The sequence below is a fragment of the Chiloscyllium plagiosum genome, unplaced genomic scaffold (assembly GCF_037043375.1).
Source record: "Chiloscyllium plagiosum isolate Xiang-an unplaced genomic scaffold, Cpla_swu_hap1 HiC_scaffold_6, whole genome shotgun sequence".
Taxonomy (NCBI): Eukaryota; Metazoa; Chordata; class Chondrichthyes; order Orectolobiformes; family Hemiscylliidae; genus Chiloscyllium; species Chiloscyllium plagiosum.
In genome coordinates, this window is record NW_028270144.1 from 99472635 (window position 1) to 99487274 (window position 14640).

At 39.6% G+C, this 14640-nt stretch overlaps 1 protein-coding gene across 6 annotated transcripts in view; it reads right to left on the reverse strand.

Moving 5' to 3' along the window:
• Window positions 1-7178, reverse strand: part of dclk1a (doublecortin-like kinase 1a) — a 349384-nt gene extending 342206 nt beyond the window's left edge. Inside the window, exons 1-2 of one of the 6 annotated variants that reach the window (XM_043692071.2) lie at window positions 6774-7175; window positions 6121-6501 (exon numbers count right to left, since the gene is read on the reverse strand). In XM_043692071.2, the coding sequence (XP_043548006.1) occupies window positions 6121-6490 (370 nt within the window). In that variant the 5' untranslated portion in view covers window positions 6491-6501; window positions 6774-7175. Of the gene's footprint in view, window positions 1-6120; window positions 6502-6773 lie in introns of all 6 variants that reach the window. The other 5 variants (XM_043692070.2, XM_043692073.2, XM_043692072.2 and 2 more) reach the window with 5 other exon arrangements.
• Window positions 7179-14640: the final 7462 nt, after the last annotated feature.

A 14640-nucleotide genomic window follows, 5' to 3' on the forward strand; every position in this document is an offset into this window, starting at 1 on the left:
CACAGGTCACCAATATAAGTACTAAGACCATATGATAAGATGTAGCTGAACTGAGTTGGGAATAACTTCCTTGCTGAGAAAATAAATAGTGTACAGAAAGAACTTTAAACCAATAAAAGTCTAGGGGAAGGGGGACTGCTCAGGCAGAAATAAAAATAGCCTAAATAGATAAAATATACAATGATGTGAAATGAACAGTAAAAGGATATTTCTTTTACAGGGTAAAAAACATCAGGGTATAAAGGTAGGACAGGGGCCCTTGCCAAATTGAAAGTTTTTTACACTATTTCACATTTCACAGAGTTCAAAACAAAAGAATTACTGCACAAATTCAGCTTAAAGGGTATAATCCTTGATTGGTAGTGACTATTGTGTTACAAGAACCCTATCTCGCATACATTAGGTATTTTTGATTAACCTGTACAAGCATATTATGACACATCTCTGAAGCAGCTTGGACTTCAACGTGGGCGTTCTGGCTCAGAGGAGTGACATTACCACTGGACTACAAAAGCCCTTCAAAGGTTAACTCTATCTCACACACATTAGGTATTTTCTGTTTTTACAGGTTGAATTATAGATATTTCCTAATCAACCTGTTGGGAGATGTCACAAAACACATCTGGAATAGGGAGGACTTGAACCCAGCCCTTTAACTCAGAGATAGGGACACTACCACTGCACCACGAGAGTCCACCTCTCATATATTAAATATTTCAAATTAACCTGTTGAGAGATGTTATTACACACTTCTGAGCAGGTGGAACTTGAAAAAAAACACCTGTTTACCTTACTACCTCTAACTACTTAGTAATTAACATTCATCAGCAGAGCCTCTTAGGCACAAATATAATGTTAGGTTTGAGAAGTTGAGGTTGTTCTCCTTAGACCAAAGATGACTTCATAGGTGTGTACAAAATTATAACAAGTTTAGATAAGATAGGCAAGGGAAAGCTGCTGATGGTGCAAGCATTATAGGACACAGATTTAGGATTTTGAGCAAATGATGCAGGGTGATAAGGGAAATACACTTTATACTAATAGTAATTACTTGGAACTCTCTGCCTATAGTGACATTCGAAGTGAAGGCAAAGAATGATTTCAAAAGGTAATTGGATGGGTACATGAGGGAAATGAACTTACAAGAGCAGAGGTATAAAGCAAGGGAACAGGACTGATTAAGATTGCATTACAGAGAACCAGATTGGACTTGATTGGCCAAATAGCTTCCTTCTGTGCCATAATGATTTTATTACATCATTTCCCTTTTGACAACTTTCAGATTGTGACCTTGTATCAGTAAACTCGGTTTCTCTTACCAGAGGTGCAATCCCAATTTATTGAATTTTCCACTATTTTCTGGTTTTTATCTCAGGTTTCCAGCAACTTGCTTTTGGATTTCCCTTTTGTTCATTATTTCACCTTCTCATCCTGCTTAAAACCTATTATATTTCTAACTTTTCCAGTTTGACCTGAAACTCTTTCTCTCTCTACAGGTCCTGCCTGACCCATTGAATATTATCAGCACTTTTTGTTATTTATAAAGACTTAGACCAAGAAATTGGTGGCAACCTGGAATCCTTGGTAGTGAATTATATAAGAGTTTGGAAATAGGAAGGACAGAGGTTTGGAATTACTTTAGAATGATGACACTCGTAATGTCACCCTCAGATCTGTAATGAGGCCTCAGCTTGTCACAATCCTTGATTAAAATTATTTATAAATATAGAGTGTGGAGCATCTAAATTTGCTGCTGAAATATAGGGAGTACTTCAAATAGTGTAAATGAAAGCAGAAAGACTTAAAAGAAACTAATAGATTAACTGAGTGGGTAAAACTGGTTGATTTGTTTTGTTGTTGAGTTGCCATAGTCTTACCAGACCATAGGGGCTGCTCTTTTATTAGAGAGATGTGACTGGTAGTGATTTTAACCTGAAGGCCACAAAACCTCAGGCAAGGGAGGAGGTTGAGAAGGAAAGCCCTTCATGGTAACCTCTTACTGGTGCTTCAATATTAAAAGGCATCAACATATTTCACTTTGGATCTAAGAAAGATACGTCAGAGTATTTTCTAAATGTTGAGAAGTTAGATATTGTGGATGGTCATAGAGATTGAGGGATAAAAAATCACTAAAAAGTAGTGGACAGGGTCAACAAGTAACTTCAAGGGCTAATGGAAAGTTGGCCTTTATTTCAAGGGGGCTGAACTCAAAAGCAGTGAATATTATCTTGAAGTTGTAGAAAGTTGTGGTTTGATGCCATCTGGAATACTGCATTCATATCAGTTCACACACCATGTATCCAAGGAGTAAGGAGGTGGTGGAATACAGATTCACCAGACTGATATTGGGCTAAAAAGGTTAAAATATGAGAACAGGTTGCATTGACTCAGCTCGAATTGACTTAATATAGAAAATTAAGGAACGGTCTAATCTCGATGTCTAAAATGATTAGGAGGATGACAATTTAGATAGGAAACTATTTATTCTGGTACAGAAACTCTGATTGAGAGGACAGTCCTTTAAAATTAGAGTTAACCTAATCAGAGTTGATGCCAGAAAACACTTCCTCACCAATGGTACCAAAAATAGGTCAGTCTGTTCAACACCAGCTCCATTGGCTTCATGCTCATTTTTGCTGGGGATCAGGTTCCCCTATCCCATCCCATCTGTTTATCTAAACCTGTTTACTCCTTTTAAACTTTTAACATATAGTACATATTGTCCCTTTATTCCTCTTTCTGAAATGTACCAACTGAAATTTCTCTACAATAAATTTGATCTAAAATCTGTCTGATCACTAACTTGTCTCTGTCCTCCTAAAGTAGCATAGACTTCCTCAAGTTAGCTGTACCATAAATGCGAATCCACTCATAGTGTGTCCCCAACCCAGGTCTAAATCATTTAAGATTGATGGTTCCAAATTTGCCTTTGGATTTATAAGCTTTATAAAAACTGTAAAGTTTCCATAAGGAACACTTGGTTACCTGCAAATAGTAACATCAATACATCAATGTAGAGATACTGAATACGCTTAATATTGTATAAAATGCTCTGCTTTATTGCCTTCTCCCACAATTAAAGAATTTTAAAATTTTGAGTATATATAGTCCACCAACATACAGAAAATTGTAAATAACTTTATATCACTTTTAGTTTATTCACTCATGGGATGTGGACATTGCTGACTGAGCTGGAATTTATAGCCCGCCCTAGTTGATTTTGAGAATGTGGTGATGAGGGGTCTTCTTGAACCGCTTAGGGAGGTTCTGAAGGAATTTCTTTACTTGAGTAGTTGCTCATGCCATCATCCTCAAATTTGATTCTCAACTACTACTTGAAAGAAATGCACTGACCAAACTTGCACAATGAAAATGAATAATAATGTTCAAACATTTGAGAATTAAAGATAAAGCTAGAGAAATGTAATAAATTGGCTGAGGGACAAACAGAATGGTAATAGTTATGACAAATGTCAGATAGGTGGGATAGGGACTGAGGCAACACATGGGTACTCAAAAGCTTGATGTGTATATACCTGTTAAATGGAAAAGCAAAGTAACGTGGTCAGATGTACAAATTATGTTCACAGAATCCCTACAGTGAGGAAAGAAGGCCATTCAGCCCAACAAGTACAAGTCCTCGGAAGAGCATCCCATCCAGATTCACCCCCCCCCCCCCCAATCCCTATCATCCCTGTACACTTGCATTTCCCATGGCTAATCCACCTAATCTACACATTCCTGGACACCAGGAATTCCACCTAACCTAACCTGCAACTCTTTGGACTGTGGGAGGAAACCCACACAGACAAGAGAAAATTGTGCAAACTCCACACAAACAGTGACCCAAGGCTGGAATTGAACCCAAATCCCTGGTGCTGTGAGGTAGCAGTGCTAACTGCTGAGCCACTGTGCCACCCCCTTATTATTATGCCAAATTATACTGGGTTGGGCAGTAAAATTGCATTGATAACTCAAGTTATAGTCTGTAACAGGTTATAAGAATAACAATGACAAATGAAATAAAAATAGTGTATTATATATCAGATAAAAAAATGGCAAATTGCACTGAAACAGGTACGGGTGAAGTCAACGAGTCATATGAAACTTCCCGCCCAACTTATCCAATTAATGCTGCGTGCAATAATCAAACTGACCAGTAGAATATTGAATTATTAAGTTAAACAGATGAATGACTAAGCTAGGCAAATCGACTCCTCATTTATAGTGTCAACTATCAAGACTTTTCTGAAAGAGTTCCTCAATAATATTCTAGACCAGACTGACCACAAAGGAGTGGATTAAACGTTTTCCATTGATTGCACTTGACAATTAGTTATGGTAGTTCTTTTTTAATTTTAAAAAATGACATGTTCATGAAAATTAATTTAGAAATTAATTTCTTTGGTTGGGGGGGGGGGGAAGAAACAGGAAAACTATGACCCCGACCACTTACACCTTTCCCACTAGTCTGAAATGGCCACAGCCCTTATGTAAAATTTTCCAAACACTGCAGGACCTATAAAGGGTCACTTCTTGTTTTGAAATTGATAACCCCATTCAAGCATAAAGCCATCCTTACTAAATCCAATTTACTGCAACACAGTCGTCAATGGCAACAGCATCCTCAAGTATTCTGAATCGGGGTTAAAGGTGAGCTAAGGAGATGGATTCTCTGCATTTTGGTTTGAATCATTGTTCTTTGTAGCATTTTTTTTTGCAGATTCAAGTTAAAGGAGATGTCGGGTATTCAGGATGAAAAAAAATGTTCACAAACCCCTTTTAAGACCCCTTTCAATTAACCACACAAGAACATCCATCATCATTTATCAGAGTGGCAAGATTCTTAATCAATAAATTAATAGTTTGCCAACTGATTTACCCAAAAGGAATCGACTGAAATATGAATCTTTAGCAAAGCAAACCAGGAGCATTGGGTGTTTGGGGAGGGCTTGACTGATAAGTAGAGCAGCCGCCTTTTCGGTGGTACAGCTCAATAATAATGTCACACTCATGATATGATACCACCAGCAATTAACCACCAATTCACGAATGGCCCATTGAAAATTTACTACATTTAGAAGAATGTAGTTCTATACAATAACGAATAAAGCGGAATAAAGGAAAGCAAGCTGGCTCCACCCAGATATCTTCTTTGTGTCATTGCAGATATGCTGTATGTTCGTATGTACTGTCTACTACGTATTTATTTTATTGCGCCCATTCTTTCGAACTAAAGGTGAATGGGTAGATATAAAATGTTATGAGATGTTTAATTGTTACCGCCGGGAGCTGTGAAAAAATCACGTCGTCAGCAGATTATATATGCATCCTAATGTAGGGGTGAAGGAGAACGGGATGAAATTATCCTTGCTCTATTTTCTAATTTGTTTGATTATTTCCTTCTTTTAAACACTCAGCCTTACATTGCTGTTATAATCGTAGAGCATTATCAGTCAGAATATTAATATTCTCTATAGATTGACAATGTCAGCCAACCCATTTCTTATTCCGGCAATTGACTCCTCTGTCGGCTGCAGTGAACTAGGAATAAGAAATAAACGCCAATCGAAGATTCAGCATTGTTCGAATCCTTAATATGTGTAACAAAAATCCAAAGCTGCAAGATGATGGGTGTGGGGAGGGCTTGGGTGCGGGCTGTAGAAAGAAACCTTTCTCCATTGAAAGTTAGCTGCTCTGGGAGAATCTACGGAAACGTCGCTGGGAAAAGGAGTTTGAATTGTGCCCCAGTGCCTGATAATACTGACAGCTCGGCGTTTCTCTTTCCCTCCCACGAACTGTCTGTGGAATTAAATGTGGTCCAATTCAAAAAAAAAGTGAAGCGAATCTTACTAGCTTTGAGTTTTTCATTCAGACGTTTTGCTATTTCCGATCATATCAGCTTGAGGCATCACTAGGAAGGAGTTTGTTCTGAATTGCGTTTGCTTCATTTTTGTGTGTGTGTGTGTGTTTTGGGGAGGGGTGAGGGTGCGGTATATTACACTGAGATGTCCAGTTGCACACAGGATTAATCTGCAATCGAGTGCAGCCATTGCTGGGGCCTCATCAATAAATTAAACGTGCATTTTATTTGTGTATCAGTTTGGTTTCAATACACACCTGCCACCAGCTCTTCGAGACTAGTGATTTTCTTGTTGCCATCAATGCTGTAGAGGACCCTGACTCCCTGGGGCAGGTTGACGTTATCGGACAGAGTTCGGGTCAGGTCAGCCAACAGAGCCTCGAAAGAGCGGAAGCGGTCCTGGGACACCGCATATACGATGCCCTTAAAGTAGCGGTCCCCGTTGCGGTAAAAACGCACTTTCTTGGCTTTCTTCTCGGAGCTGAGGGTCTGCAGGGTGCGGGTCCGGTAGAAGCTGCAGTGGGCGCTGTGTGTGGGGCTGGGTAAGCCGTTCAACCGGGACGCTCTGCCATACCTCATCCCCTTGTCTCGTTCATCAAAATGTTCAAACTCCAAATCTCTCTCCATATTGATCTGATCTAGAATGATCATTTGTTAAAAGAGAGGGGAAAAAAAGACAAACATGTCTGTCTTTAGAACTTATTGCAGTCCATTAAACCGAGGCTGACTTACAACAAAGGGGATTTACTGTTAAAAGCCCACACGTCCCATCACTGTCAGCATCAAATATGAAAAAGCCCATCTCAAATTTACTAATTAAGAAAATATTTATTGAGCAATACGCCTTTGACACCATGATTTGATCCCTGCTCTGTGAATTTGATTACACGAAACGTAACATAATACATACCAATATCTGCAGGTCAACGTGGATCCCGAGGCGCTTCTATTTCCAGGAGATTTTCTTCCTGTTATATTTGTATGGGCTGGATGAAAGAGGCAGAGGGCGAGATGTTGAGCGCCTTTGTTGTGTCTCCGGACCTCTGTGTCTAGTCTGTATGTGTGTTAGAGAGGGGGAAGAGAGACAGGGCTGCAGCTGCCGGTTTCTGCTGTTAACTGTGATTTGCATTGGCCCGTCCCTCATTTAAATTCATCCTTCACACCAGTCACACACTCGTTCAATACTCCCCAGAGAAACTGATAACCGATTGCAAATACGCGCATATTGCTTGGCCGGTTCATCATGTCACCGTCCGCTTGGTGAACAAACCAGTTTTAAAGTTGTTTAATTTGTACAAGATCAAGGTTCGGGTCAGCAACAACCCTGTTATTTTTCACCAGTGAATTTAAGAGGAGGGCCAGAGAAGGAGATGCAAGAGTACAGGAGTGTCACAAAAAAGTGTTTGCAATATTTTAGTGTAGCAATACTAATCGTACGAATCTTTATCTTAGGGACTTCTTCACGTTCTGGTGATGAATATCGAACTAAAGGGCCTGGTGTAATTGTTACAATGCATCAATGAAACTGAAGAGAACACATCCAGAATTAGAAATAACGTTCAATCCTTATAGGAACTGTCCAGAATCTTTTTTTTAATTAAACTTAGCTTAAAACCATTAAAGTGGAATGATTCTTCAAAACAATTCATTGGAAATCCTGAAGGGCCTATTTTTTGGTTTTCACTGGGCCAAGTTTTTTTTAAAATGTAAACAATTTGCAATACATTTCAATCGCATACCTTGTTATTGTATCATGAATATTGAACAATCACACAAATAAGTACAATATATTAAAATTTCCATGATTTCTCTACTAAATCATGGAAGACAGGGTAGACAGTGAAAGTCTTTTTCCTAGGATGATGAAGTCAGCATGTACGAGAGGGCGTAACTACAAATTGAGGGGTAATAGATTTAAAACAGATTAGATTAGATTACATTACAGTGTGGAAACAGGCCCTTCGGCCCAACAAGTCCACACTGACCCGCCGAAGCGCAACCCACCCATACCCCAACATTTACCCCTTACCTAACACTACGGGCAATTTAGTATGGCCAATTCACCTGACCTGCACATCTTTTGGACTGTGGGAGGAAACCGGAGCACCCGGAGGAAACCCACGCAGACACGGGGAGAACGTGCAAACTCCACACAGTCACCTGAGGCGGGAATTGAACCCGGGTCTCTGGCGCTGTGAGGCAGATGTCAGAGGCAGGTTCTTTACGCAGAGAGTGGTAAGGGCGTGGAATGCCCTACCTGCTAATGTAGTCAACTCAGCCACATTAGGGAGATTTAAACAATCCTTAGATAAGCACATGGATGGTTTTGGGATAGTGTAGGGGACGAGCTGAGAATAGTTCACAGGTTGGCACAACATCGAGGGCCAAAGGGCCTGTTCCACACTGTATTGTTCTATGTTCTATGTTCTAAATGTGGAACAATAGTTTAGCAGAGCTTTGGAAGAATTATGCAGCACTCTCTCCTGGGATAGTACAGGGAGTGAGGTTGGTATGATGATTTATTAAGCAATGGGAAAATCTAATGGTAATTAACACTGTATATTTTAAATAACAGAGTTATTTTGGATGATAAATAATGTCATCCTTGGTCCTTGTGACATTCTGAGAGCTTTAATCTAACTGTTTTGTCTTTGGCAAATTCAGTGAAGACATCACCAAATCAAAGAGTAAAACAAGTATGTAATTAGTCACTACATATGCCAAATCTGATTTTTAAAAGCTTACTGTTTGTGGAAGGACAGAGAGATTGGGGCAATTACTGCTTCCAGATTTGACATGTTTCATAATTTTCGTAAAGTTATGGGAAGAATGAATTGAATATAAGAAAATACTTTGGAGTTTAGAAAAGAAACATAGATGGGTGTGAGAAACACTGACTTTAAATCGCGATAAAATACAGAAATTTAAAAAAGCTGTAATTGGAAAATCATACAAGATAAGCTTTGGTACTTGCTTGATAGTGTTTTTTTTAAATGAAATGAAGTGACTCAAAACATTTTGCTAAATCTGAATGGGAGATACCTAAGTATTTAACTTCAGTAACACTTACACATTTATGAATTGGATAAAACTGAGAGTGTAGGCACTTTATTGAGATTATCAAATAGTACACCAGCATTAGTCATTTAACATAATGGTAAATCATGAGAGAATAGTGGGCAGCAGAGGAAGTATCAGTGACTAATCCAAAGTACAAATAACAGTACAGCAGCACAGAAACAGACTGTTGCATCAACACAAGATGCCTTTCTAAACTAAAAATCTTTTGTCTCTTCGCAGTTTATATCCCTCTATTCCCTGCCTATTCATGTGTCTGTCCTATATGCCTCTTAAACTATTGCTATTATATCAGCCTCCACCACCCATTTTGGCAGCGTCCTCCAGGCACTTACCTTCTAAGTAAAAAAACCTATTTCTCCCATCTCCTTTAAACTTACGACCTTTTATCTTAAACCTATGTCCCTAGTAATTGACATTTCTACCCTGGGAAAATGACTCCAACTAACCATTCTATCCATCCCCCTCATAACTTTTAAACTTTAATCAGGTCATCCCTCATCCTTCGATGTTCAAGTGAAAGCAAATCAAGTTTATGCAATCTCTCTAGTGTGGAGAATAATGAAACAAAGAACTGAGATTGGTTTTGAAGTCAGTTTCCAGTTGGAATGGGAATTGGGATTAGTAAGAAAATTTCAAAGCATGAGGAATAAGAAGCTCACAACACTGTAACTCTATAAGACAGAAAGCTAAATAATCTCATATGTTTCAATCTGGCATAATTTGCATGTGGATCCTTTGAATATGTCGTCAGCAGTCTGAGGTGAATAATCACAAACAAAGTAGCAGCAGAAGTATGCAATTTGGTCCCTCCTGTTTGCTCTGACATTAAACAAGGAAGTGTGGAGAGAACTAAGGAAATGTTTATATTGACAAGACTGCCCCTGTTGACTCACTACTCCACCTAATTCTAATGTCATTCAGCCACTGCAGGCTTCTACTACACCCGGAGGCTGCAGCTCTCTGTAGAGAAACCAAAGGTTCCCTTTATGCAAAATTGGATATCTTCACATAAGCCCATCATTGCACATGGTATTGTCTTTCATTGAACAACCACTGAAGCTGGTCATCTCTTTGTTTCAGAAGTTACCTCATCAGCTTCTCTTTTTTTTGGTGGTCAATTTCTTTAACTTGCTTTCAATTCACTTACTACACTCCACTCACATATGCATCCAGGTATCCATTCCTTCAATGTTTTCTGCAGTTGTCTCCTCTCTTGAACAAGATTGTTTCTATTCACATTACTATTCTGAATAAGTTTCAACCTATAACTCAATAAAACTATCAGGAATGAGTTTCCTGTTAATCAAATACTTTGTTGTGCATTTCATCAGTTTTCCTGCCAACTGCACGAGTGTTAGTGGTACTTGGCTCCTATAGTTAACTGGTCCATCTCTGTAGTCTTCCATTTTCCTCACTTGAACAACTCCCTCTCCTTCACACTTCTTAAAATCAACGCCCACCCTAACCCAACTCCAGATATTCCAGCACATTTGTTCCGAAGAAGCGTAATTGGACTCAAAATGTTAACTCTGCTTTCTCTCCATAAATGCTGCTAGGCTTGCCGAGTTTCTCCAGTAATTTCTGTTTTTACTCCAGCACATTCCTTTACCATGAACTCTTTTCTTCTAACTGAAGTCAGCTTTTATGTTGTGCATTTTTAGTGCCAGCAATTTCGTTTGTGTCTGAAATCATTCCCTAGTTTTCATTATATTAATTAACTTTGAAGTATAAAGTTTCCCATTAATATATACAACCACCCTTGGCCTTGCTTTCACATTAGGCCTGCCACCCCCAAGTAACAGTACCAGGTAAATTCAATAGCAGTCATTTTGAACCAGACTTCCTCCTGGTCATTGCCTTATTTAATTTTTCAACCTTTTCTCCTGTGGAAAATCTACACCTTAACTCTGAGAATTTCATTCTCCTAACTCAAAATTCTTCATCTTTTGGTTTGCTATCTGTGGTATTTCTGTACAATTTCTTTTTCAGCAGGAAACTAGACCACACATTATATATGACAACTGAGTTGCACACCACAATAACTAACATGACTAGGCCAAGTTACAGCAGACTTTTAAATCAGAGATAAGTCCTTGAGAGAAAGGACAATTTAAGCCTGTTCAGAACCGCTAACAACCTGCCCAAATCACTCTATTATCCCCATTTCTGATCCATAGAAATCCTATAGAATGAAAGCAGGTCATTTGGCGCATCAAGTCCACACCTCAGAATGCATTCCAGGACCCCAGATCCACCCCTTAATCTATCCCTATAACCCTCCCCAATATCCACACTGACAGTCATTGAAGGGTGGAATCGAACACAGGTCCCTGGCACTGTGAAGCAGCAGTGCTAGCCATTGAGCCTCTGTGCCACTTTCATAAGCTATGTCATAGTCATATAGTTACACAACATGGAAACAGACCCTTCGTTCCAACTTGTCCATGCCGACCAGGTTTCCTAAACTGAACTAGTCCCATTTGCCTGCATTTGACCCACATCCCTATAAGCCTTTCCAATTCATGAACATGTCCAAATGTCTTTTAAATGTTCTAATCGTACCCACCTCTACCACTTCCCTATGGCAGTTCATTCCATATACACACCACCCTCTGTGTGAAAAGGCTGCCTCTCAGGTCTTTTTTAAATATATCCCCTTTCACCCTAAATCTATGCCCTCTAGCTTTGGACTTCCCTACTCTTGGGGAAAGACCTTGGCTATTCATCCTATCTATGCCTCTCATGGTTTTATAAACCCCTCTATGGTCACCCCTCAGCCTCCTACAATCCAGGGAAAAGGTCCCACCCTATCCAGTCTCTGCTTACAACACAAACCCTCCAGTCTCAGTAACATCCTTGTAAATCTTTTCTGGACCCTTTCCAGTTTAATAACATTCTTTCTATAGCAGAGCGACCAGAAGAAGCATTACCAATGTCTTGTACAGCTGCAACACGATGTCCCAACTCCTATACTCAGTGCTCTGACCAATGAAGGAAAGTGTGCCAAATGCCTTCTTTACCACCCTATTTACCTGTGACGCCACTTTCAAGGAACTATGTACCTGCATTCCTAAATCTTTCTCTTCAACAACAATCCCAAGGGCCCAACCATTAATTGTGTAAGTCCTGCCCTGGTTTGTCTTACCAAAATGCAACATCTCACATTTACGTAAATTAAACACCATCTGCCACTCACTGGCCCATTGGCTCAGCTAATCAATATCTTATTGTCATCTTAGATAATTTTCTTCACTGTCCACTATACAACCAATTTTGGTGTCTTCTGTAAACTACTAATCATGCCTCCCATATTCTCATCCAAATTGTTTATATGACTGGAAGTGATGCTTTCCAGATTCCCTTGAAAGCCCAAGGATTTTCAGCCTGATGCACAAGCATGGACTTCAACTGACAATTACCAGCAGCATTACAACCAAGCAATAGCGTCAACCTATCTTTAGCAGATTTATGCCCTGGCATAGACTTTTCCTCCTTCACAATGTACATTTGTCAGGGCACCTTCCTCTGAAATAACCTTGTCCCATCAATGTTGACCACTTAATCAGCACTATTCCCACCCCTCCTGAATTATTTCAGCTAAATCATCAGGAAATTCACTCTCTGCATCGAGACCAGCACGAACAGCTTCTCCTTGTTGTTTTAATTTTGAGCAAATTTACCCTCCATTTAAATCTAGTAAACCTACCTCAATGAGCAACAAAACTTTCACAATCACTTTCAACACCACACTTAGACTTTAACTCTGTGTAAAGGCTTTTTGTCTTTTCTTGAATAAGCTTTAGATTAAGCGACATTAATGCTGATCGTTAAGACAACCAATTAACAGTTTTTCCATTTCTATCATGAGCCTACGCCTTTGCTTATTTGTTACTGTATGTGTTTTCATTACTGAGTGCATTTTACTCATTTTGCATGCTCTGCTATATCTCATCCCTTCCAATCTAATCTGCAACCTCAGACCTTACTTGTATATATTCTGCACTCTCTTATCTTCTCCGTTGACCTCATCAAGTTCCCTGAAATGTCTCAAAACACTTTAAAAACCAACAATGAAACATGTATGCTTACTGAAACTTCCAATCTGTTCTTGATTCATTGCTTCCATTGCAACAGGGGTAGCAGGTTGCTTTGCAATTGATGGATTTGACATGGTATACCATGACTGTCCTGTAAACCATGGTCGAGCTATTTATGCCTACAACAACATCGTGGATATAACTCACACATTATCAAATTGTTTCATGTTATACAGATTAGTGATTTCAAGATTGCAAAACCTCTGAAAGAAAATAAGAACTAGGAGCAGGAGAAGGCTCAATAACATCATGGCTAATCTTATCGTGGACTCAGCTCCACTTACCCGCATTTTCACTACATCCCTTAATTCCTTTATTTTTCAAAGGCTGTATCTTTGAGGAGATAACATGCAATTAGCCTTTGTTGTACCCTCCAAGCTGATGTGTGGCCTGCAAAGGTATGGTTTAAAGGGAACAATGCTCACTCATCTTTCCAGCCTTTCACTCGTGGGAGATAACCTCAGCTTTAAAGGCAATTACCAAAGTAGCATCAACTACTTCCCTGGGCAAGGAATTCCATAGATTAACAACTCTCTGGGTGAATTAGTTCCTTCCCAGCTCAGTTCTAAACCTGCTTCCTCTAATCCTAAGGCCATGCGCTCTTGTCCTAGTCTCACCTACCAGTGGAAACATCCTATCTATTCTATTTTATTGAATCCCTTCATAATTTTATATGTTTCTGTAAGATCCCCCCTCATTCTTCCGAATTCCAATGAATATAATCCCAATCTATTCAGTCTCTCCTCATAAGCCTAGTCCCTCAACTCCAGAATCAACCTAATGAACCTTCTCTGCACCCTCTCCAGTGCCAGTACATTCTTTCTTAAGTAAGGAGACCAAATATGCACACAGTACTCCAGATGTGGCCTCACCAGCACCTTGTACAGCTGTAACATTACCCCTCTGCTTTTAAACTCAACCCCTTTAGCAATAAAGGAGAAAATTCCACTTGCCTTCCTAATTACTTGTTGTACCTGCAGACCAACCTTCTGCAATTCATGCACAAGGATACCCAGGTCCCTCCACAAATTAGCATGCTGCAACTTTTTACCATTCAAGTAATATGCTATTTTGTTGTTACTCCTACCAAAATGTATGACTTCTTATTTTACTAACATTGTATTCCATCTGCCAGACCTTTGCCTACTTACTCAATGTATCTATGTTCCTCTGCAAAGTTTCACAGTCCTCTGCACACTTTGCTCTGCCACTCATCTTAGTGTCATTGCCAAATTTTGACACCATGCACGTGGTCCCCAACTCCAGATCATCTATATAAATTGTAAATAATTGCGGTCCCAACACTGATCCCTGAGGCACATCACGAGACACTGAGTGCCAGCCAGAATAGCATTCAGTTATCCCCACTTTTTGCACCCTGTCAATCAACCAATCCTCTATCCATGCTAATACTCTACCCCTAACACCATGCATCCTCATCTTATGCAGCAGCCTCATGTGCAGCACCATGTCAAAGGCCTTTTGAAAGGTACACCACATCCACTGGGTCCCCATTGTCCATCTTACTTGAAATGTCTTCATAGAATTCCAAAAGATTTGTGAAGAATGACCTAGTCTTCATGAACCCATGCTGCGCCT